The sequence below is a fragment of the Moschus berezovskii genome, chromosome 20, assembly GCF_049115385.1.
Source record: "Moschus berezovskii isolate FMDL1 chromosome 20, NW_MosBer_1.0, whole genome shotgun sequence".
NCBI lineage: Eukaryota > Metazoa > Chordata > Mammalia > Artiodactyla > Moschidae > Moschus > Moschus berezovskii.
The window spans coordinates 38,644,199-38,668,330 of record NC_142479.1 but is presented as its reverse complement, the minus strand read 5'-3'; the positions used below and the strand labels follow the sequence as shown (position 1 = coordinate 38,668,330).

The 24,132-nt window shown below is 49.2% G+C and overlaps 3 protein-coding genes across 5 annotated transcripts; 2 read left to right on the top strand and 1 right to left on the bottom strand.

Annotated features, from left to right (window-relative positions):
• The first annotated feature begins 1,929 nt into the window (after positions 1–1,929).
• Positions 1,930–3,757, top strand: MED11 (mediator complex subunit 11). Of its 2 annotated transcripts, none has more exons than XM_055405017.2 (3): positions 1,930–2,086; positions 2,267–2,397; positions 3,237–3,757. In XM_055405017.2, exons 1-3 carry the CDS (start codon positions 1,999–2,001, stop codon positions 3,372–3,374), a joined length of 357 nt encoding a protein of 118 aa, XP_055260992.1. In that variant the 5' UTR covers positions 1,930–1,998; the 3' UTR covers positions 3,375–3,757. The 2 variants fall into 2 exon arrangements, with proteins under 2 accessions (XP_055260992.1, XP_055260983.1); XM_055405008.2 differs by having other exon boundaries at positions 1,958–2,110.
• A 361-nt stretch (positions 3,758–4,118) lies between these two features.
• Positions 4,119–14,943, bottom strand: CXCL16 (C-X-C motif chemokine ligand 16). Of its 2 annotated transcripts, XM_055404957.2 has the most exons (6): positions 9,014–9,109; positions 8,471–8,729; positions 7,990–8,128; positions 7,592–7,674; positions 4,847–5,266; positions 4,119–4,396 (listed from the first exon to the last, which is right to left on the bottom strand). In XM_055404957.2, exons 2-6 carry the CDS (start codon positions 8,535–8,537, stop codon positions 4,335–4,337), a joined length of 771 nt encoding a protein of 256 aa, XP_055260932.2. In that variant the 5' UTR covers positions 8,538–8,729; positions 9,014–9,109; the 3' UTR covers positions 4,119–4,334. The 2 variants fall into 2 exon arrangements, with proteins under 2 accessions (XP_055260932.2, XP_088684964.1); XM_088828838.1 differs by lacking the exons at positions 7,592–7,674; positions 7,990–8,128; positions 9,014–9,109 and adding an exon at positions 14,911–14,943.
• On the top strand, positions 8,798–14,777 carry ZMYND15 (zinc finger MYND-type containing 15). The gene is made up of 13 exons (XM_055404849.2): positions 8,798–10,291; positions 10,711–10,945; positions 11,036–11,191; positions 11,430–11,590; positions 12,107–12,259; positions 12,580–12,660; positions 12,797–12,913; positions 13,032–13,120; positions 13,208–13,306; positions 13,485–13,638; positions 13,721–13,779; positions 14,009–14,169; positions 14,487–14,777. Exons 1-13 carry the CDS (start codon positions 9,706–9,708, stop codon positions 14,656–14,658), a joined length of 2,223 nt encoding a protein of 740 aa, XP_055260824.2. The 5' UTR covers positions 8,798–9,705; the 3' UTR covers positions 14,659–14,777.
• Positions 14,944–24,132: the final 9,189 nt, after the last annotated feature.

The window sequence follows — 24,132 nt, the reverse complement described above, 5'->3', positions numbered from 1 at the left end:
AAGAGCCTCTTGATGAACGTGAAAGAGGAGACTGAAAAAGTTGGCTTAAAACTCAACATTCAGAAAACTAAGATAATGGCACCGGGTCCCATCACTCCATGGCTAATAGATGGAGAAACAGTGGATATAGTCACAGACTTTATTTCTGGGGGCTCCAAAATCACTGCAGATGATGACTGCAGCCATGAAATTAAAAGACACTTGCTCCTTGGAAGAAAAGGTATGACCAACCTAGGCAGCTTATTAAAAAGCAGACACGTTACTTTGCCAACAAAGGTCTGTCTAGTCAAAGCTATGGCTTTTCCAGTAGTCATGTATGGATGTGAGTTGGACTATAAAGAAAGCTGAGTGCAGAATTGATGCTTTTGAACTGTAGTGTCAGAGAAGACTCTGAGAGTCCCCTGGACAGCAAGGAGATCCAACCATCCATCCTAAAGGAAATCAGTACTGAATATTCATTGGAAGGACTGATGCTGAAGCTGAAACTCCAATACTCTGGTCACCTGATGTGAAGAACTGACTTATTGGAAAAGACCTTGGCACTGGGAAAGACTGAAGGCAGAAGAAGAAGGGGACGACAGAGATGAGATGGTTGGATGGCATCACCAACTAAATGGACGTGAGTTTGAGTAAACTCTGGGAGTTGGTGATGGTCAGAGAGGCCTGGCGCCCTGCAGTCGATGGGGTGGAAGAGTTCGACAGGACTGAGCAACTGAACTGACTGACAGCCCAGTTATACTGTAATGCCACTGATTTAGGGGTAAATCAAGTTGCTTCTAAGCTTTCTTCACTGCTGGTTTAGTTAACCATATAACCTTCTGTTTTCTAGTTTCTATTGAAAGTTTTGCTATTATTAATAACTCCTCTCTTTCCCTGACCCCTTTCTTAAATACTCTTATTGTTATCTTCTTAGGATTTAGAAGAAGAGTGACGTTAAATGCTAGATACCTCAAATTTAACTAAAAGCCTCCACTCGCTTGCTAACCCTGGGCAAACTGGCTTCACTCTCAACCTTCCATAAACTGTCAAGATTGATCTTTCCTGAAAGATACAGCTGCTCAGAATCCACTTCTTGAAAACCTTTCAAATGCCTTCAAAATACAGTTCAAATTCCTTAGCTTGCAAGCCATTCTCTGGTCTGGCTCCCCACTCCAGTCTCCCCAGTCACACCAGGCACCAACCATACTGCGTTCACTCCAGTCAAACTTATTGGACTTCCAATGTGTCGGCCCCTCACAGCACGACGCGCTTGCTGAGCCTTTCCCTTTTCCACTCCAACGTCTCAGCCACCTGGTTAACCCCCAGATTCAGTTCAAGCAACATTTCCTCCTTGAATCCTTTCTCTGTTCCTAGAGATACACCCTGGGCGTATCCCTAATAAAGCACCTATCCATTCTCACGTGAGAGTCCACCTCACTCACCTTTGTATCCCCAGAGCCAACCACACAATAAGCAATCAGAGAGGGAAACGGCTGACAGGAGCAAGCGCCTCAGAATATACTGACAGTCCGTGTTTTAGCGGAGCTCCCGGTCAGAGGGAAGCGCTACGGCAAATAATATCACACTCACCAAGTCTTTTTCCCCGGGCCCCGATAGGTGGCAGAGTGGGATAGGCAGACAGAGGGTCCATGGCTGTCCAGTCTGTCATACCCCAGAGGTCCTACCATCATCACCTAGCACCCCGCAGACGCTCAAGAAATTCTTGTAGAAGAAATTAAACAGACCACAACAGTGTCGTGAAGGTAGACAGGTCTGAATGGCCTTAAGCTGGAGAGATTTTCGATACTCCACAGGTGGTCACGCGGTGGGGTCGCGCAGCGGGCATCCGCAGGAGACCCTGGGAGTTGTAGTTCACCAGGTGAAACGAGAAAGGAAAGACCACGCTGAGCATCCTGGGAACTGTAGTGTTGGCTAAGGTGCGCCCTCTGCGCAGGCGCAAACCGACAGTCACTTCCGGGCGCTTTTCCGTAGTATTTCGCGAAAGAAAATCCAAGGATAATGATGGCTACCTACAGCCTGGCGAACGAGCGACTACGCGCCCTGGAAGACATCGAAAGAGAAATTGGAGCCATTCTTCAGAATGCAGGTTCGGGATACGACGACGAGACGGGTAACGGGCGCGAAAGCAAGCGCGACCGCTTGCACATGCGCGGACCAAGTGGGGTGGGAAGGGATCCTAACTGGGTGTAGGGGTGGGTGGGGCTGGCCCTGGGGCAGGGCTATACTGGCGGTCTCCGGATAGCCCCTCCCGCTCTCCACTTGGCAGGTAACGTGATCTTGGAACTGTCCAAGGAAAAAACCAACGAGAGGCTCTTAGACCGACAGGCAGCGGCCTTCACCGCGTCGGTGCAGCACGTGGAGGCCGAGCTGTCGGCTCAGATCCGCTATCTCACTCAGGTGTGTGTGGTGGGACGTGCTACGCTCCCACCCCAGCTCTCTGCCTTAGCCTTATTCTTCAAGAGTCCGGGGCACATTTTTGGTCCCCGGAGCCAAGCAAGACCAGCCCTACCCAGCAGGCCCGTCGATCCTGGCAGCATCTCTCCCTTCTAGGACAGGTTTCCTGTGTCACTGCGTTGCATCACATGAACCAGTGGATGGGAAAGTTCTGGGAGAGGGCATCTAAACAATACGAAAGCTATAGGATTTGCCCTTAGACATTTGACCTGATCTCAAGTGTATAGCGCCCTAGACGGCTCCCTCACGAGAAAAGGAACAGGACTGAAAGGGTTCAGAGGTTATTACAACAGGAAGCACGATTTACTAAAATTGTACAGTGTGCTAGACATTCTGCATTATCTAATCTTATAACAACTCTGAAAAGTGAAACTGTTAGTGTCTCAGTTGTGTCCTACTCTTTGTGACCCTGTGGACTGTAGCCCGCCAGGCTTCTCTGTCCATGGAATTTCCCAGGCAAGAATACTGGAGTGGGTAGCCGTTCCATTCTTCAGGGGATCTTCCCGACCCAGGGATTGAACACAGGTCTCCTGCATTGCAGGCAGATTCTTTACCATGTGAGCCATCAGGGAAGCCCATAACAACTCTAGGAAGTAGTTATAGTCATCCCCACTTTACAGAGGAGGTTAATAGAAGTTCAGTGATGTGCCCTAGGTAATCCAGCTAACCATCTGGCATAGCAAATTCAAACTCAGGGAAGAAATGAGGCAAAAGACCTGATGACTTGTTGGGGAGATGGGTGAGGGAAGGGTGCTTCACTGATCAATCTGAATGTCCTGTAGGTGGCCACAGGGCAGCCCCACGAGGGCTCCAGCTACTCTTCGAGGAAGGACTGTCAAATGGCCCTGAAGCGAGTGGATTATGCTCGCCTCAAGCTCAGTGAAGTGGCCCGAACCTGCGAGCAGATGCTGGAGAACTAGGCCAAGCAGGTGCACAGCTTGGAGGGAGAGCTCCACATATACCCCAGAACAGAATATGGAGAGCGTGGGCTGCCCTGTACCTGCCATACTGGTCAGAAGCCATAAGGACAAGGGTGCAAAAGGTGGGAAGGAAGACACTTAAGAGACCAAGCCCGTGCACAGCTGTGCCCTGGCTCCTCCAGCAGGTTGCTCCTGCTATGCACTTCACTGAGTACAGACAAGCTCAGACAGGAGATGGAGACTTATACACCCAACCCACTTCCTCATGTCCCTGCCCCAGGCTTCCTGCAGACTTGGACCAAGGAAGATACATTTTTGGTTCACTGAAAAAGACAAAATGAGAACTAAGGGTTTTGCTAATAAAAATAAAAACACTAAAACAAGGAGCTCAGACTCTCATTGGGGCATATATGGTGATGTAAGGGGTTGAGGAAGTAAAACCAGGCTGCATGGCAGCTGCTGAGGAGGGAGGGTGGAAAAGCCCAGGCCTTTTCTGTGGTATCGGGGCACGAAGCAGGAGAGGGTGGAAGCTAGGGAGGAACACTGGTGTGGTGTGAAATGACAAGAGCAAGACATACAGGTCATGGGACATGGAGGCTGGTGGGGGTTGGGAGGAGATGTTGAGGGGGAAGATGCCAGGTGACCATCAGCAGAGAAGCTGAAGCCAAGAATCAGGCCTGATTAGAGGGCAAGGGCATAAGACCCATGTCTGCAGAAAGAAGAGCCAAAAATTATAAAACTAAGTTTTAGTAGTTAAAAAATATGGAATTTATACAAGACATAAACAGCAATTTTATATCATGGTATAGAAGAAATCCAAAAGAACATAGGAAGGTCTAAGGGAGGTCAGTGGCTCCTCAGTTGTGAATTAAACGCTGATCAACAAGTAAAGAGTGTTCTACCATATGCCAGAAATTGCTCTAGTATATTAATTGATGCTGAATAAATCACAATCTGCCCTCACAAGATTCCATTCTGTGCACTGGGTCGTCTGCTGCAGGTATATAATGAAGCTGCAAGATCTGGAAAAGATAAATTAACAGATGAGCTCTGAGATCAAGGGAAGTTGGGAAGAGTATCGAGGGGCAAAGGGTGACAGTTTAAACTGGGGAATCAGAGTCCAAAACATTAGCTTTAGACCAGGTACACAGCAGGTGCTCAACAGTAAAGATTTGTGAATTGAATGAATGGCTCCCACCTTCCTCCACAGCTTCATCTCTTGCTAGTCTACTCTAGCTGCCATCTTGATGTTGCTCCAAGCACTGCCTGGCTTCGAGGGCTGGTCCCGAGCCTGTGATGGCATCCCTCCCTCCCCACTCTGTAGTCGGGCTGATACTTCACTTATCGCCTGTGGTCAGTGGTGCAGGCATCATCTGTATCTGTCTCTGGGTCTGCCTGGGAGCTGCTGCTGGCAGAATCCCTGCCAGGGAGGTTCTGGGTCCCTGGAGGAGGGGTTCAGAAGCCCAGTTTACCTGGGGGATGCTGTAGGGACTGCTTCCTCCTCCGCCTGCACACCACGCAGAGGAGGACTCCAGTGAGGATGAAAACGACGGCCAAGAGGGACAGCACAGGCACCACGGCTGAGTTCCAGGCCGCAAGACCCACATTTTCCTTCAGCTGCTTCTGGTTCTCCCTAGCCTCAGGCTCTGCCCCCAGACTGTGGCCCGAAGTGTAACTGGTAGTTTCATGGGTGGGGATGAGCTTGCTGCCCAAGGACAGTGCTCCTTCCAGAGGGATGGGTTGCTGGGTACGCTGCAAGGTGGATGGCAGGTACGTCTGGGAAGTGGTGGCTGTGTCTGAAGGTGCCGATTCTGTGGGCTCAGGAAGCTGGGTGCTGCGAAGAGGTGCATCCCCCTGGCGGGCCACCAACCTAGCTTGAGCATGTCCACATTCTGAAGAAGCAAGAAGTGAGGAATCAGGGCTACGAGGTGACAAGGTGAAGAACTAGACAGAGGGTAGGGTAGCGGGTCAAGCAGAACATCAAGGGAACAGCTGAAGGCCAGGAAAGGAAGGTAGAGGGAAAATATGGGAAGATGGAAGTGAGCAACTACAACATGGAACCCCTGGGGCAATCATGCCCTGGGAAGTCAGGACACTCGGCTTGGAACCCAGACTCTGCTACAAAGTAGCTGTGACCTTGCCTCTTGTCTCCTAACCTCTCTGGGGTTCATTTCTTTTATCTGTAATGTAGGTATAATTTTAGTAACAAAGGCCAGAGTAGTGAAAGGCCAGAATAAATGAAATCAGATAGGTGCTGGGACCTGGAAGAACATTTGGTGTCTTAATGGTTGTGTATTTATTTTAGGAGTAAAATACAAGCAGCATATCAAATTTGTGACTTCACAGGTGTTCCTGCTTAGGACAAGCTGCCATTAAGTTTTTCAAAAGTGGCTGTATACACTTATTTATTCATTTCATTGTTTTAAAATTTTACCTCAAAGGAAAAATAAAATACAGAACTCTCCTTAATAATATACATGGTGAAATGTCTGAGAATAAAGTACAGTCAAGTTTGCAACTTACTTGGAAGTGTACCAAAAAGATATTAGGCAGATCAATGAGGGATAGAGGGATGCATAGACAGATGGGTGGGCAATAAAGCAAATATAGTTAAAATGCCTTAAACTAGATATTGTAAAATATAAAATATATTTGTTTTATTGTGGACATATATAAAATACATCAAATATAAAAATAAAACATTATAGAATTAAGTGAAAGAGATGGGAATACCAGACCACCTGACCGGCCTCTTGAGAAACCTATAAGAAGGTCAGGAAGCAACAGTTAGAACTGGACATGGAACAACTGACTGGTTCCAAATAGGAAAAGGAGTACGTCAAGGCTGTATATTGTCACCCTGCTTATTTAACTTATATGCAGAGTACATCATGAGGAATGCTGGGCTGGAAGAAGCACAAGCTGGAATCAAGATTGCTGGGAGAAATATCAATAACCTCAGATATGCAGATGACACCACCCTTATGGCAGAAAGGGAAGAGGAACTCAAAAGCCTCTTGATGAAAGTTAAAGAGAACAGTGAAAAAGTTGGCTTAAAGCTCAACATTCAGAAAACTAAGGTCATGGCATCTGGTCCCATCACTTCATGGGAAATAGATGGAGAAACAGTGGAAACAGTGTCAGACTTTATTATCTTGGGCTCCAAAATCACTGCAGATGGTGACCACAGCCATGAAATTAAAAGATGCTTACTTCTTGGAAGGAAAGTTATGACCAACCTAGATAGCATATTAAAAAGCAGAGACATTACTTTGCCAACAAAAGTCCGTCTGGTCAAGGCTATCATTTTTCCAGTGGTCATGTATGGATGTGAGAGTTGGACTGTGAAGAAAGCTGAGTGCAGAAGAATTGATGCTTTTGAACTGTGGTGTTGGAGAAGACTCCTGAGAGTCCCTTGCACTGCAAGGAGATCAGTCCTGGGTGTTCATTAGAAGGACTGATGCTAAAGATGAAACTCCAATACTTTGGCCACCTCATGCGACGAGTTGACTCACTAAAAAAGACTCTGATGCTGGGAGGGATTGGGGGCGGGAGGAGAAGGGGACAACAGAGAATGAGATGGCTGGATGGCATCACTGACTCAATGGACATGAGTTTGAGTGAACTCCGGGAGTTACAGATAGACAGGGAGGCCTGGTGTGCTGTGATTCATGGGGTCGCAGAGTCAGACATGACTGAGCGACTGAACTGAACTGAAATGGATGTTCACTGGACAAATCTTTCAACTTTGTACGTATCTTCAAATTTCCATAATAAAATTGTTCTTGTCGTTTAGTCATCAAGTCATGTCTGACTCTTTTGCAGCTCCATGGACTGTAGCCCATAAGGCTCCTCTGTCCATGGGATTTCCCAGTCAAGAGTGCCATCTCCTTCTCCAGGGGATCTTTCCGACCCAAGGATAGAACCCACTATCTCCTGCACTGGCAGGTAGATTCTTTACCCCTGAGCCACTGGGGAAGCCTCCACCATAAAATACTGGAACATAAAAATAGTGCCTTGATTTCAAGAACAACATTAAGTAAATGCACAGTGATAGAATGTATTGGCAAAAATGAAAGTGATGGTGAAGGGTTTATGGTAAACAGGAACTCAAGTCAAAGTATACTGAAGAAGAAAGGGCTGAGGCAAAGAAGGGTATAAGGTGGATGCACAGGAGCCCTGGGGACAGGGCCTGGGGAGGAGGGGGAAGCTCTCACCTCCACTATCAAAGCAGCGCATCAGTTCCTGAACCCAGCGGTCAGTGCTGCCTCCACATACATTTCTGAGGGGTAGCTGGAACCTGAGGAACGACCTGGTCTCAGATGTGTCCCCACTCTCTGCCCCACCCCCGCTATTCTCAGCTCTTTCCTGGTTCCAAAGAAGTGAGGTCACTCCCTAGCTTCAGCAGTTTCTGCTGGGACTGGGAAATTCCAGGTAGGTGGTACAGGGGAAAAGGGAAATTGAAGGTGCAACGAATTAGGGCAAACGTGACCGGGAGGGGTGGGCAGGGGCTAGACGTCCTCCCAGAAGGAGATCGAGTTTGACCAGAAGATCCTGAAGGGGTGGGGGTGGGGGGGAACCGCGCAGCCCTCCCAGGGGTGGGTGGTGAGATTACCTGACGTAGGAAATACAGCGTTGATATGCTTTCAGGTATTTTCGGAGATGTCCCATGAGTTGCTCGTTTGGGGCAGAATGGGAAGAGATTGTATGATCGCAGGGACAACTCCCAACCCTGCTGCCTTCGTTGCCATTGCCTGAGCGGGATGGAAATGGTTCGCACAGGCCACCAGTTCAAGGGGCTCATGCAGCTGCTACTAAGACTTCAACCCACAGCCTCGCTACAGCGTCTCCCCTAGACCCCAGGATCTGAGCCCCGACCCCGCCTCGACCCACGCTTCACTCTCCCCAAATATGTCCATAATCACACCTCGACCCAGGTGTTCACCAGCCCATCCCCAACCGCAGGCAGCTGACCCTCCCCCTGCCCCGGCTGCCTTGGGGACCCTGGCTCCCCACTTACTCAACTCAACCTCACGACGCTAGTGCCCCCTGCCCATTTCCTTCCCCGGATTCGGGGATCCCGGCCCTTGACGAACCTGGACGAGTGAGACAAGCTACGAACGGTAGGACCAGGAGTAACCGGGTTGCCCGGCCCAGCATCATCTCGGCCCGCCGCGTTCTGTCTGACTCCCCGACGTTCTCCGGAGCCTGACGACCAGCCGGTTTCTCAATGGCTTTCGCTTCCTTCTCCCGCTTCGCCTGTGATTCCGAGGGACACGACGGTCGTCGGCGCCGGGCCGGGCCGGCGAGGCAGGTCGCGAGGGGGCGGCGCGTCCCTCCCGGCGTCCTCACCGTCTGAAATCGACAGTGCACTCAGTACCGTCGCAACCGCGTGATCGCAGGCCTGGGGGCGGTGGGGAAACTCCAGGAGGTGGAGTTCCTCCGCCAGCACCCCCGCACCCAACCCAGAGGCTCGAGGGGGTAGCCAGGAATGATGGAAGAAGGCGAGAGAAAGCGAAAGGAAGCCCAGGGTGCACAGCTAGGCGCGGCTGGATAACAGCACTGCCCCCTGGGCCGATTCGTCCGGCCCAGAGATGCCAGCACCGCCCGCCTGCCCTCCGCAGGTCAGTCCCCGTGACCTGCTCCTTAGAGAGGCTTTCACGTTTTGACCCGGGTCCAGTCACGTGGCCGGAGTGACTGACTGAACCAGTCCGCGCGCCCCGCCGCGCAGACACTGACCCGGGCGCCTCCGGGAGGCGCAAGACTTTGGGGCGTGGCCACCTGAGCAGCCGGCTGTGGGCTCGGGCAGCCTGACGTCACACCGCACCCCGAGGTATTTACCTTCGAAAAGTGGTGGCGGCTGCAGGTACCGGAGTAGTGGAGCGGCCGGGGCGGGGGCTAGGTGTACTGGGGTTCGCCGCCAACCCTAACCCGGTCCAAGGCTAAGGGATGCCCTGCTTCTGATGCCCTCCCCCCACACCCCACAGACAAGTCCAAGTCTCTTCCCCATAGGATTAACCCTCTCCGACTTCAATCCTCGAGTCAATTCAACCCCTACCTTTGAGGGCTTGAGCCTCAGATTTGGAGCCCCAAATACTATCTCCCTCCTGACTACTCACTTTTAACCCTAATCACCCATTTTCAAGTCTGGCCCCCGGTTCTCATCCTGAACTCGCATCCTCAGCCCTGAAAACTCCTTTCTGGCTCCCAACATCCATCCATAGATTCTACCCTAGGGGACCCCTCCAACCCACACCGTCCCCGGTGCCTCTCCCTCACCATACATCCCGTCCTCTGCTCAGTCTGGCCCAGGCCCTGTGCCCCTGAAGACATGGAGTTTGTGTCTGGATACCGGGATGAATTCCTTGATTTTGCTGCCCTCCTCTTTGGCTGGTTCCGCAAGTTCGTGGCAGAGCGCGGGGCTGTAGGGACCAGCCTTGAGGGTCGCTGGCGGCAGCTGGAGGCTCAGATCAGAAGGTTGCCCCAGGACCCGGCCCTTTGGGTGCTCCATGTCTTGCCCAACCGCAGTGTGGGCATCAGCCTGGGGCAAGGGGCAGAGCCCGGCCCTGGACCAGGCCTGGGGGCTGCCCGGCTGCTGGGAGATGAGCCCCCACTCCACCTGCAAGACCTAAGTCCCTATGTCAGCTTTGTCAGCCTGGAGGAAGGGGAGGAAGGAGAGGAGGAGGAGGAGGAAGAGGAAGAAGAAGAGAATGGAGAGGAGGAGGGTGCAGGCACCAAAAAGGTAGAAACAGAGGAGGACAGGGAGCCAGCCCCTAGCAGCAGGGAGTCCCTCCGGGAAGCCACCCCTCCAGGGGAGCCAGAGGAGGCTGAGCAGGAGGCTGGAGGTGGCGAGGATGCCCAAGAGGACAGGGCAGAAGACGAGCCGGGGCCTGAGAGGAGGAAGGGGCAGAGAAGTGGTAAGAACCCAGGACAGCCCTGCCCTGCCCGCTGCCCAGCAGACCCCCCCCCTTCTGAAGCCCTCCTCTGCCCCCTCAGAACACAGGAGTCACACATGGGTGGTCCTCAGGCCAGTCTGGCCTGAAAAGATGTTTTCATTGATCCACATTTTTTTTTTAAGTTTCATCAACATTTAAACATTAAAAGAAAAAAAAATTCCAGAAGTCGGGAGTTAACACCTCAAGAAAAATGTGAAGTTCCCACAGCACACCCCCACATTTCTGCCTGGCAGCAAATGCTCGTTCTCCTCCGCTGTCCCCTTCCAATGAGGCCTGCCCCCTCTACCTAGTCCCCTCTCCTAGCCCCAGGAGTATCTGATTTGGTGCCCTGCCCCTGACAATCTTCCCCCTCCACCCCCGACTTTTCCTGTCTTCCGCAGATGCTGCCCCCTTGCACCTTTCCTGCCTCCTACTGGTGACGGATGAACATGGCACCATCCTGGGCATTGACCTGCTGATGGAAGGAGCACAGGGGAGCACAGGCAGGAATTCAGGGGCTGAGAACCTGGCTCCTCGAGCCTATGCTCTCCTCTGCCACAGCATGGTCTGCCCCATGGGCTCCGGAGACCCCCGAAAGCCCCGACAGCTTACTGTGGGAGATGCCCAGCTGCATCGGTACAGAGAGCTGGTAGAGGTTGGGGAAGCCTGGGTGCCTGGGCTCCTGAGCCCCACCCCCAACCTGATGCCGTCTCCATCCCTATTCAGGGAGCTGGAGAATCTTGTCCCAAGACTGGGAGTGAAGTTAGCCAAGACCCCGATGCGGACATGGGGTCCCCGGCCAGGCTTCACTTTTGCCTCCCTTCGGGCTCGAACCTGCCATGTTTGTCATAGGCACAGCTTTGAAGTGAAACTGACACCCTGGTGAGCAACCTGCAAAGACAGAGTGAGGGGGAGGAAGGTCAGGCAAACAGAGAGGAAGCAGGCTGGGGCGGGGGGACACTGCGGACAGACAGAATGAGGAAAAGAGCAACAAGAAGATGAAAGTAGGCAAAGAGAGTACAAACAGACTGCGTGACATATGGGCAGCTGCAGGACAGACAGCAGACAGGGGACCTACTTACACTAACACTGGATACCCCACCACCTCCTATAACCCCAGCCCCCAGTGCGGTGCTGTCTTGTACTGTGGAGAGGCTTGTCTCCGTGCGGACTGGAAGCGATGCCCAGATGACGTAAGCCACCGATTTTGGTGCCCAAGGCTTGCAGCCTTCATGGAGCGGGTTGGAGAACTGGCAACCCTGCCTTTTACCTACACCGCAGGTACCATAAGGAGGTCAGGATGGATGGGGGAAGCGGAACCAGGTCTTTGGAACAGGGTCCTGGGCTTGAAGGTTAAGTGCCTGTTATTTCAGAGTTTTGATCCCTGGAGTAACAGCTGAGCGCTGGATATTTGGGGCTGGGAGCTAGACCCCTGGGACTGGAGACAGCCTCTCTGGAGCTGAGGATTGAGTGCCCAGGTCCCCTGAGAGAACTTAGGGGATTCAGGAGTAGAGATACAGATACTTGCTTCCCAGCTTCACAAGCTGGCAACCTGAAACAAATCACTTTACTTCTTAGAGTTTTTCCTCACCGGTAAAACAGTCAGATTAGCAAATGTTAAAACCCATGGAATTGTTACATGGCTTCTGTGGACTATGCTGTAGCCACTCAGGAATGTTAGTTCTCTGCCTGACTAGAAGCAGACTCAGACTCAGGGTCCTGGGGAGAGGCTGAGGTGAGCCCAAGTCTGGAATCCTGGCCACTGGACCCTCAACCCCTCCCCTCATCCTTCTCCAGAGGTGACCAGTGAAACCTTTAACAAGGAGGCCTTCCTGGCCTCCCGCGGCCTCACTCGTGGCTACTGGACCCAGCTCAGCATGCTGATTCCAGGCCCTGGCGCCCCCAGGCACCCAAGGGGCAGCACACCCTCCCTCAGCCTTCTTCTCCATGGTGCGTGGGGCCTCTCTCCAGGCATGAGTCCCTCAGACTAGAGAGCAGGAGGGGAGATCAAAAAGTTGTCCAGATCCTAGATAACCCCTCCACATACACACCAGATGCCCCCACCCCCAGCACCAGGGCACTGCCTGCACCTCCCCAACCCTCAGAAAAGTCACCCCTGCCCACCCTCTCCAGAAGCCCCATCCCTAGGCAGTTCCCCAGCCCCCTGCTGCAGCTCCAGGTCCTCTCAGGGAACACAGCTCCTTTGGAAGAAGGAAGCAGCCAGGTGGGGATCTCCCTGACACCAGGCTCATCGTCTTTCATCCTCACAGGAGATCCTTACCAGCCTCTCCAGGGGGATGGGCCCGCCCTGATGCCTCCAGTGCCCCAAGATTCACCCAGGGGCCTCTTTGGTGAGCTGGAGGGGCCCTGAGGGAGCTAGGGGTGGGGATGTGATCTGGAGGGCCAGAGGTCTTGGGTGGCTGAGAAAGGAGGCTGTTAGACTGGAGGGGGCCTGAGGTCAGGTCCCCAGTAGCCTACTCTCCCCAGGCTCATGGCAGGATTACTACACGTGGCGGGGCCTCAGCTTGGACTCCCCCATGGCCGTGCTCCTCACCTACCCACTGACTGTGTACTACGTCATCACCCACCTGGTGCCCCAGTCCTGTAAGGAGAGCTGAGTCGGGGGGAAGACTGTGTGGAGCAGAGGGGCCAGGGGGCTGGTAGGGGACAGGAGGGAGGGGAGGAGGAGACCATATTCTTAAGTGACTAGCTTATCACCCAGTCCCTGAGCTCAACATCCAGAACAAACAGTCACTGAAAATCCATGTGGTGGAGGCTGGGAAGGAGTTTGACCTTGTCATGGTGTTTTGGGTAAGTCCCTCCAGGCCTGAAGGGTGGGCGTCTGGGTGTGGAGGTAGACACAGGGTGGGACCCAGATTCGTCCTCTCTGCCCTTCAGGAACTCTTGGTCTTGCTCCCCCACGTGGCCCTGGAGCTGCAGTTTGTGGGTGGCGGCCTGCCCCCCGAAAGTGACCAGCAGCACTTTACCCTGCAGAGGGTGAGGGTTGAGTACCCCCTCGCCCTGTCCCCCACCCCAATCTCCAGACCTGGTCCCTCTGTTGTCATCCTGGTTGGCCAGTGCCCTTCTGATCCCTGCTTCCTCTCCCCTGTCTCACCTGACACATCTTCCGGCACCATCATTTCCACTGGCCTCTCTCCCACTTCTGACTCTCCAGGATGGCCCTGAAGTATCTGTCCGCCCTAGTTCTGGTGTATCAGCACGACTCAGCTCTGGGGCTAAGGAGAAGGGGGGCCGCAGAGACCTGCAGATTAAGGTGTCTGCAAGGCCCTACCACCTGCTCCAGGGCCCCAAGCCTGACTTGGTCATCGGTAAGAGCCGGGGGTGGGAGCGTGGAGAAGGTGGGAGGAGGCCATGGAAGCTAGCTTCTCCCTGCTCTCCTTCCCTCCACAGGATTTAACTCTGGCTTTGGACTAAAGGACACTTGGCTGAGCTCACTGCCCCGGTTACAGGTTGGGGGTGGGGCAAAAGAGACCTTCTCTCCCCTGCCGCCCGGTCCCTCATTTTCTAAAAGTGTCTTCTTCCCCATCATCTGCTCCACAGATGTAGGGTGCACCCACGGGTCCTCCTGGCCCCTGTGTCTGCCTCGCGCCTCTCCCCATCCCAGTCCTCTGGGTCCCCGGGAGGTATATGGAGGTGGGAGCTTTTCTGTGAGTATCTGAGGCCCCGCTGCCACCCCAGTCCCTCCGAGTGCCGGCCTTCTTCACCGAGAGCAGCGAGTATGGCTGTGTGATGGACGACCAGACCATGGCGGTGGCCACAGGAGGGGGGACCAGCCCTCCACAGCCCAACCCTTTCCGCTCCCCCTTTCGCCTCAGAGCGGCAGACAATTGCATGCCTTGGTAAGGCCTTCGTACTATCTGGCTGCTCATCCTGAAAAGCCCACCTCAACCCTTGTCCCTATGGTCCTGGGATCCTCCTGGCCCAGCCCTACCCTCTGCTTCCTCCGCCCGCTCCTCACGACCCCCACTGGAGAGTCTCGACTACGCCCACACACCCCTGTTTAGAACCAGCTCACAAAATCTCTCCAACCCCTGGTCCTCTACCCACCAAAATATAGCCCTGATTACACTCTGGCTGGCCTGCGGAGCCCTAAACCTAGCCCCACCCCCCGGGAACGCAGAATTTACAAGCCCCGCCCCTTGGTTTGCCCCCTCAGGTACTGCAACGCTTTCATCTTCCACTTGGTCTACAAGCCCTCGCAGGGAAGCGGGGCCCGCCCGGCGTCCGGGCCGGTAACTCCGGCCCCAACTCCTACCGCCCCTCCTGCCCCCGCCCGTAGGCGCCGAGGGGAAAAGAAACCTGGGCGGGGGGCCCGCCGGCGTAGGTGAGGGCCGAGAGATAGCAGTCCACCCTCTTCACCGACACGCCTCAGAAAGGGACACGAAACAGGGGAGGCCGAGAGCGAGGCCGGTTGGCGGGACACGAAAAGCTAAATAAAATTACTTGTTTGAAACCACTAAGTCAAACGCTCATCGTTGGGTCCTTAAGTGGAGAGAGGAGAAAAAGGATTTAAGGACATTTCCCTCCAGCTTTCTATAGTTCTTCGACCGCTATCCCCTCTCTTTACTTGGAATTCTAACCTTCCTGGGTAATCCCATGCGTGCGTGCTAAATCGCTTCAATCGTGTCCGACTCTTTGCGACCCCATCGATTGTAGCCCGCTAGGCTCCTCTGTCCATGGGATTCTCCAGGCCAAGATACTGGAGTGAGTTGTCATTTCCTCCTCCAGGGGATCTTCCCGACCACAGACTTCTTCTCATGTGTGTTGATAAGACACTTTCCGGCCCCAGGAACAATCGGGGACCGGATCCAAGTCAAGATAAGACCAAAAAACAGAAAGTGACTTCTCTGGGGGGCGGGGAGGGGGGAGGGGCGCTGGGGCAGGGGAGGCATGCAACCTCCTAGGGGCCCGCACAGTCTTGGTTTAGATTCAGTGAAAGCACCAGGGCACCCACCTGTCCAGCTTAGAAACCTCATGGCCATCCTTGACTGCACCTTCTCTCATCTTTCATGTCCCATAAGAACCAACTCCAGCTGAATGAGACTGCTGGTCACTCAACCTCCATCAGTTTATGTCCAGTCCCACTGCAAACTCTGCCTGTATCTCCTATTCCTTCCAAAACAGACATTCAAAACATTATTCTCTGCTTAAATCCCTTCAGTGACTTTCTTCTGCTTTTTAAAATCCCCATAAGCATAAACTGGGCCTAAAGATGCTTGCCACAAAGTATAGAAAAGGAGAAAATAGTGGAGAAACCTGGCATACATCAGCTGAATCAACTGACTAAGATTTATGAGAAATAAGAAGTCATGCTGACATCATGCTCCCTGACCTGATGCAATGACAAGGCCACACTCCTAGCCCCTCTGTAGTATTTTCCCCTAAATCCATAACTTTAGACTAATCATAAGAACACATCAGAAAAAAAAAAAAATCCTGGGACAGTCTACAAAACACATGACCACTATTTTCAAAAGTATAAGTCACAAAAAGCAAAGAAAGACCAAGAAAGACTGACAGATTGGAAAAGACTAAGGAGACATGAAAAGGAGAATGGGAAAACTGGAAAAATTTGAATAGTCTGCTATTTAGCTAGTGGTATTGTATCAATATCAATATTTGGAGAAGGAAATGGCAACCCACTCCAGTGTTCTTGCCTGGAGAATCCCAAGGACGGGGGAGCCTGGTGAGCTGCCGTCTATGGGGTTGCACAGAGTCGGACACGACTGAAACGACTTAGCAGCAGCATTGTATCAATATTAACTTCTTAGTTTTGATAAACATATTATGGTCATAGAAGAAGTAACATTAAAGGAAGATGGATGAGGAGTATTTGGGATCACTCTAGTGTCTTTTCCAAAATCACTGCAGATGGTGATTGCAGCCATGAAATTAAAAGACGCTTGTTCCTTGGAAGAAAAGCTATGACCAACCTAGACAGACTATTAAAAAGCAGAGACATTACCAACAAAGGTCCATCTAGTCAAAGCTATGGTTTTTTCCGTGGTCATGTATGGATATGATAGTTGGACTATAAAGAAAGCTGAGCGCTGAAGAGTTGATGCTTTTGAACTGTGGTGTTGGAGAAGACTCTTGAGAGTCCCTTAGACTGCAAGGAGATCCAACCAGTCAACTCTAAAGGAAATCAGTCCTGAATATTTATTGGAAAGACTGATGCTGAAGCTGAAACTCCAACAGTTTGGCCACCTGATGCAAAAAACCTAATCATTGGAAAAGACCCTGACACTGGGAAAGATTGAAGGTGGGAGGGAGGAGAAGGGGATGACAGAGGATGAGATGATCGGATGGCATCACTAACGTAATGGACACGAGTTTGAGTAGGCTCAAAGTAGGGAGTTGGTGATGGACAGGGAAGCCTGGCGTGCTGCAGTCCATGGAGTTGCAAAGAGTCAGACACGACTGAGCGACTGAATTACTGAGTGTCTTTGCAATCTACCTATAAATCTAAAATTATTTCAAAATAAAATGTTTAGAAGATCAGACTCTTTAGTATGGCTTATAAAGTACCTCTCTTTCCATTATCGTCTTTTTTTTCTAAATATTTTATTATCTAAGTTTCCAAATCCACAAAAACCCTGGAAGACTCAGCAGAATGAATCTCTATGTACCCATCACCCAGCAATCAACAATCCATCAACAATCACCAGCATTTTTCAGTTTTATTATTATTCCTTGTGATGACATGATAATATAAGAAATACATATTTGGTCTGCATCCTCCATTCTTGGCAGGAAAGCTTCTATGACCTGAGTGATAGAGCTGAGAGGAGCCTCTTTTGTTATTCGCAATAAGCCCCTTACAACCATACCTGAGTTTATTCTAATAAGGTGACTCTGGATGAGTATTTAGCTTCAGGATGGAGGTCAGATACCAGAGCAACCAACCATGTGAGTTATATCCTTTATAGTAAATCAGTAATAATTAGTATTATTACTAATTCTGAGTTCCGTGAGCAAAAGTTATGAATGGAAATAGAATTCAGAGTTGGAGTCAACCCCAGAAAGTTGTTTCAGTAGAGGCATGTGTGTGTGTTAGTCATGTAGTCTGTCCAACTCTTTTCGACCCCATGGACTGGGGTTGCCAGGCTCTTTTGTCCATGGAATTCTCCAGGCAAGAACACTGCAGTGGGTTCCCTTCTCCAGGGGATCTTCCCAATCCAGGGATCGAAGCTGGGTCTCCTGCACGCAGGTGGATTCTTTACCATTTGAGCCACCAGGGAAGAGCATAAGGAAGTGCAAACCAATAAGAAAAAAAATGTGAAGTATGCATCCCCTGGTGATTATTTGTAATAGCTGCAATGAAACTTAAAGAAAGAGTTCTGGTTTGGACTTTGATGTTAGACTAAGTTCAGATTTGGGTCAGCCTGAATTTTGGCCACTAGCCTCAAATCTATCCACTAAGTAAAAAATTAGGCTGGGACAACAGAAAGTACCTCTAAGTCTCCTGGTCACCAAGAATGTAGTTAGCATGCATGCTCATGCATGCTGACTCTTTGCAACCCCATGGACTGTAGCCTGCCAGGTTCCTCTGTCCATGGGGTTTTCCAGGCAAGAATATTGGAGTGGGTTGCCACTACCTCCTCCAGGGAATCTTCCCAACCCAGGGATTGAACCCCAAATATCTTCCATTGGCAGGCAGATTCTTTGCCACTGAGCCACCAGGGAAGTTAGCTTGGGTGGGGAGGGCAAAAACCAAGAAACTCCTGAAACCAGGAATATAGTTGTGAAGGAGTTAGCTGCTTCATTTTTCAGACTGGTATCATCAGCTTCCTGAAGGACCTTTACTAAAATGGAAGGTGAGAGTGACTAATTTAGGGGCAACATCATTGGTAGTAAACGCTGCAGTCCAGAAGAGTATGTTTGGGTTGATACAAGACCCACAAGTCTCTGTTAAACAATCACAGATGGCTCTACACCATCCAGACACACAGGAGGTTATTCCTGAGGAATAAACCTGAAGCTATCCAGGGAACCATTGAGTCACCTCATTAGCATAAACTCAGGTATAGTTGAAAGGGGCCTGTAATGAATAACAAAAGACATTCCTCTCTATCACTCAGGAAAATTTCAAGGGTTTCATACAATATTGAGCCAGAAATGTGGGACAAAGGCCAAATATATATTTCTTTCTGGCTGTAATGAGTCTTTGTTGGGAAATTCAGGCTCAGTAGTTAACGCAAGTGGGTTTAGTTGCCCAGAGGCTTGTGGGATTGTAGTTCCCCAACCAGGGATAGAATTTGAGTCCCCTGCGTTGGAAGGTGGATCCTTAACCACTGGACCACCAAGGAAGTCCCCCAAATATATATTGTTTATGTCAAAATATCACACACCCCCAGCTTTTTCCAAGAGTGTTGTAAAACACACCCGCAGACATCAGTTGTCTCACATGCATCTACAACAAATAAGGCCTTTTAAAAAGTGTAACCACCATGCCATTGTCATACCCAATAAAATTAACAATAATTCTTTAATATCTTATCATAGTACCCAGTTCATATTCACATTTCTTCAATTGTCTCCAACATGCCTTTTACAGTTGGTTTGTTACAATCAAGAAATAAATAAGGGTGGCTTAGCAGTAAAGAATCTGCCTGCCAATGCAGGAGGCATGGATTCAATCCCCGGTCCAGGAAGACCCCATATACCATGGAGCAACAAATCCCTCACACCACAACTATTGAGACTGTGCTCTAGAGCCCGGGAACCTCAACTATTTAGCCCACATGCTGCAACTACTAAAGCCCATGCTCTAGTGTCCTCTAGCCACAGCAAGAGAAGCCACCACAATGAGAAGCCCAAGCTCTGCAGTGAAGACCTACCACACCCATAAATAAATAAATAAAAATTTTAAAACAAAGAAATAAAGAAGATCCACAGGTGGCTTTTGGTTGTTATGTCTCTTCAGTTTGGGTATTTTGTTTTGCTTTTTGTCCTATAACAAGCCTCCTTCCCTTTTTTTATGTTCACACTGAGTCAATGAGTAACTAAATCATCTGTCCTGTAGAATGTTCCTCATTCTGGATCAGGCCGATTACTTCCTCTGTAAGGTTTTTATTTTTTTTAATCTGTGCATCTGTATTCTTTTGTTCCCAAAAACTGGCAGTTAGATCTAGATAAAAATGCTCTTTTAATGTGGTCCCTGCCAACCTCCAAAGGCTGATTTCATCCCACTTCCTGCCCCCATCTCTACCCTGGAGCCAGAAGCTCTAAATGAAGACATTTCTAAGTGTGGAACTTCCCCATTTTCTTGCACAACAAATTCCTTTACAGCTTAAAGGTCACTTCCTTAGAAGGGTAGCCTTCCTTGAACCCAGATGAGGGTAGACCTCCCTCCACAGTACCTTGTGCGTCTCCTAATGCCATAAAAGGGCAGCCTAGGTCCCTGATGGATTGAGGGGAAGTAGAACTTTTCGTCACTCCCCTGGCCAGAAAAATAATCTCTCGCTAAGTTCCTGTGCTCGCCTACATAGAAGTACCAAAGCATATCGTTATCTCCAAGCGGTAGCGTTACCAAGGGTTTGTTTACTGTATTGTTTTGCTGTCCTGCTCATTTTTCTTGCATGAACACACAGTACTTTTGTAATAAAAATGTTTAGATTACAAACTGCCTACTTTGATAATTCACTTACTAAATACTCATTGAATGCACACATGGTTTTGTGTTAGAGGGGAAAAAAACACAAAACACAAAAGAATGGTCCTTGCTTCCACGAAATTTACAAGGATCTCTTATCCTCATCACTCTACTCTTTTATTTTCTTTGAGCATGTGTCACAGTTATTTCATCATGTCATTCATTTATGTTTATTACCCCTCCTCCTCCAACACACACTAAAAACTAAATTCCATGAAAAGGGAAACCTTGCCAGTCTGATTGTAACTATGCCCTTGCACAGTGCCTGAGACATAATAGCCACTTAGCATTTACTAAAGGTATTTTTTTTTTCTTGGCTGGGCTGGGGCATAGATCTTTTCAGTTGCAGCGTGTGGAATCCAGTTCCCTAACCAGGGATAGAAGCTGGGCTCCCTGCCTTGGAAGTGTGGAGTCCTAGCCACTGGACCACTGGAAAGTTCTTCCAGAGGAATTTTAGAAAGTTATTCCTGCTATACTGGAGGGAAAATGGACTATGAAAGAATAAGGCTTGAGACAGATGAGCTAGGAGTTTTTGGTAATAATATAGGCAAGAGCTGGCGGTGCCTTGATGCTGGAGACAGACAGGTAAATCCTGGGGCTAATGAGAAGGTAGAAATAACAGGTGGTGAGCAATCATACTGGAACAAGGTGGGGGGCAGAGAAGGAGCTGTAGGTTCCCAGTCGGGGCAACTAGATGGAAGGAGGTGCCGTGTGCAGGCAGTAGGGACACAGGAAGAGGAAGGGTGGAGCTAGAGAGGCTGGAAGGAGTGGGAGACAAAGGTCATGAATTCATGTTAAGTTTGAAACGCTCGTGGAATCTCATGGTAGAAATTCTGCTAGGCTTTTAACATGTGGGAGAGGGAATTCACACAAAGAGGAGAGAGGATGAGGGCCCAATAGAGAAGAAGTGGCCTTAAAAACAGAACCCTGGGGACGTTCCAGGTGGTCCAGGATTTAAGACTCCACGTTCCTAAGGCAGGGAGGCCCGGGTTCGATTCCTGGTCAGGCAATAAGTTCCCACATGCCACAACTAAGACCTGATGCAACTAAATAAATTAATATTAATTAAGTAAGTAATATATAAGGGTTTTCCCAGGTTGCACAGTGATAAAAAATCCACCTGCCAATGCAGAAGACACAAGAGATGCAAGAGATGTGGGCTTGATCCCTGGGTCAGGACGATCCCCTGAAGAAGGGAATGACAATCCACTTCAGTATTCTTGCCTAGAGAATCCCATGAACAGAGGAACCTGGCAGGCTACAGTCCATGGGGTTGCCAAGAACAGGACACAACTGAGCACACACACACATACATATATATATAGGTGGGTGGGAGGACACTACCCTAATGGCAGAAAGTGAAGAACTAAAAAGCCTCTTGATGAGAGTGAAAGAGAAGAGTGAAAAAGTTGGCTTAAAGCTCAACATTCAGAAAACTAAAATCATGGCATCTGGTCCCATCACTTCATGGGAAATAGATGGGGAAACAGTGGAAACAATGTCAGACTTTATTTTGGGGGGCTCCAAAATCACCGTAGATGGTGACTGCAGCCATGAAATTAAAAGACGCTTACTCCTTGGAAGGAAAGTTATGACCAACCTAGATAGCATATCAAAAACCAGAGACATTACTTTGCCAACAAAGGTCCATCTAGTCAAGGCTATGGTTTTTCCCGTGGTCATGTATGGATGTGAGAGTTGGACTGTGAAGAAAGCTGAGCACCGAAGAAGTGATGCTTTTGAACTGTGGTGTTGGAGAAGACTCTTGAGAGTCCCTTGGACTGCAAGGAGATCCAACCAGTCCATTCTAAAGGAGATCAGTCCTAGGTGTTCAATGGAAGGACTGATGCTGAAGCTGAAAATCCAATACTTTGGCCACCTTATGCGAAGAGTTGACTCATTGGAAAAGACTCTGATGCTGGGAGGGATTGGGGGCAGAAGGAGAAGGGGACGACAGAGGATGAGATGGCTGGATGGCATCACCGACTCTGTGGACATGAGTTTGAGTGAACTCCGGGAGTTGGTAATGGACAAGGAGGCCTGGCGTGCTGTGATTCATGGGGTCGCAGAGAGTCGGACATCACTGAGCAACTGAACTGAACTGAACTGATGCAGCATGAGATCTTAGTTCCCTGGCCAGGGATTGAACCTGTGCCCTGTCCAGTGGCACTATGGAATCTTAACCATTGGACCACCAGAGAAGTCCCCAAACTATTTTGGGGTTTTTTAAAAGTTGGGTTTTCTTACTTAAACATATGTAAATTTCTGGTTTGTTGCATTGTGGTCAGAAAAGGTGGCCAGTACAATTTCAGTTTTGAAGTTATCTGGTATTTCCTTCAGGGCCTTATATTTTATCAGTATTTATAAATGTTTCATTAACGTCGAAAAAGGTGTGTTCTCCATTTATGATATACAAAGTTCAATAAATATCATTTGAAGCAAGCTCCAGGATGGAGACTTTATTGCTGCATTCCTGGTATCCAGCAAAGGGCATGGTGCACGTCATACACATTCAATAAATATTTGCTGAATGAGTGGCTAACTAATCAATCCCCTTATTATCATTTAGATTCTCAATACCTTTGAACCCTTGGGTATTTTTTCTTATTTCATCTGCTACAGACTTCTGAGTTATACCACAGTTTCTCGCTACTATTATATTTTATAGTCCTGATAGCTACATATAGCCATATATATATGTATGTTTGGTTTCCCAGGGTATCTAAGTATTTTGACTTTATGTATTTCAGTACAATACGATTTTGTGCCTAAAACTTTATTGTTGTTATATAATCATTGTAAATATACCCTATATCAGTATAAAATGAACACTTAACAAAACATTACCTATACTATATGTTTTAATTTTATTATGCATTTATTATCTTGAATAATCGAAACATAATAATAAAATTCAGAATACACAATAGGACCCTTCCCTGGTGGTCCAGTGGCTAAGACTCCACACTCCCTAGGCAGGGGGTCTGGGTTTGATCCCTGGTCAGGGAACTATGTCCTGCATGCCGCAACTAAGACCCAGTGCAGCCAAATAAATAAATAATTGTTTTAAAAAGATGCAATCATACATTTTCATAAAGGTGAAAAGCAATTTTCCTTTCCCTCTTGTCTTCCATATCCTGTTTCTCTCCTCTGAGGTAACTACTGTTAACAGAATTTTGTTGATTAGCTTAATTTGAAAACATTAATTTTTTTCATAGAGGAGTTTAAAATATTTTCATGAATTGTTCTGATCCACATTTTTGGTATAATCAGTCATCTTACATCTTTCTCTTTCTTATGCCTCTTGATACTTTATCTCCTGCTATATGGATTAAATTTTCTTTGTTTTTATCTTCTCTGGAACTTCTTAGAACATATTGCTATTTAGTCGCTAAGTATGTTCAACTCTTTTGCGACCCCATGGACTGTAGCCTGCCAGTCTCCTTCTTTCCACGGGATTTTCCAGGCAAGAATACTGGAGTGGGTTGCCATTTCCTTCTCCAGGGGATCTTCCCAAACAAGGAATTGAATCCACGTCTCCTGCATTGGTAGGCGGGTTCTTTACCACTGAGCCACCAGAAAGCCCAACTGGCACGTTACTCTCTCATAACTCCCATTTGCTCAGTTGTCAACCAAACTTGCAAAAATCTTTTCACAAGCCAAGAGGGAGGCAAAGGGGCCTTGTGTTTCAGCATTTGTGATACACAGGACGCCCTGCAGTCTTGCTACCATAGTGTGGTCCTCGGAACAGGAGCCTCAGCATCACCCAACTGCTTTTAAGAAATGTAGACCCTCCATCAAAAAATCTACAAACAATAAATGCTGGAGAGGGTGAGGAGAAAAGGAAGCCCTCCTACACTGTCGGTGGGAATGTAAATTAGTGAACAGTATGAGGAATGGAGAACCGTATGAGGTTCCTCAAAAAACTAAAAATAGAACCACCATATGATCCAGCAATCCCACGCCTGAACATGTATCTGGAGAAAAATACGGTTCAAAAAATGCATGCACCCCAATGTTCACTGTAGCACTATTAACAGAAGCCAGTACACAGAAGCAACCTAAATGTCCATCAACAGAGGAGTAGATAAAGAAGATGTGGTGCATATACACAATGGACTGTTACTCAGCCATAAAAAGGAATGAA

What these genes read in the sequence shown, in the direction of transcription:
- ZMYND15 (XM_055404849.2), top strand. Translation starts at nt 9,706, where the DNA reads ATGGAGTTTGTGTCTGGATACCGGGATGAATTCCTTGATTTTGCTGCC. An exon ending in GAAGTGAAACTGACACCCTG is followed by an intron (nt 11,192 to 11,429) that starts GTGAGCAACCTG and finishes CTATAACCCCAG; the next exon opens with CCCCCAGTGCGGTGCTGTCT. An exon ending in CAAGCCTGACTTGGTCATCG is followed by an intron (nt 13,639 to 13,720) that starts GTAAGAGCCGGG and finishes TTCCCTCCACAG; the next exon opens with GATTTAACTCTGGCTTTGGA.
- CXCL16 (XM_055404957.2), bottom strand. Translation starts at nt 8,537, where the DNA reads ATGATGCTGGGCCGGGCAACCCGGTTACTCCTGGTCCTACCGTTCGTA. An exon ending in CGCTGTATTTCCTACGTCAG is followed by an intron (nt 7,675 to 7,989) that starts GTAATCTCACCA and finishes GTCGTTCCTCAG; the next exon opens with GTTCCAGCTACCCCTCAGAA. An exon ending in GCGCTGCTTTGATAGTGGAG is followed by an intron (nt 5,267 to 7,591) that starts GTGAGAGCTTCC and finishes TTGCTTCTTCAG; the next exon opens with AATGTGGACATGCTCAAGCT.
- MED11 (XM_055405008.2), top strand. Translation starts at nt 1,999, where the DNA reads ATGATGGCTACCTACAGCCTGGCGAACGAGCGACTACGCGCCCTGGAA. An exon ending in GGGATACGACGACGAGACGG is followed by an intron (nt 2,111 to 2,266) that starts GTAACGGGCGCG and finishes TCCACTTGGCAG; the next exon opens with GTAACGTGATCTTGGAACTG. An exon ending in AGATCCGCTATCTCACTCAG is followed by an intron (nt 2,398 to 3,236) that starts GTGTGTGTGGTG and finishes AATGTCCTGTAG; the next exon opens with GTGGCCACAGGGCAGCCCCA.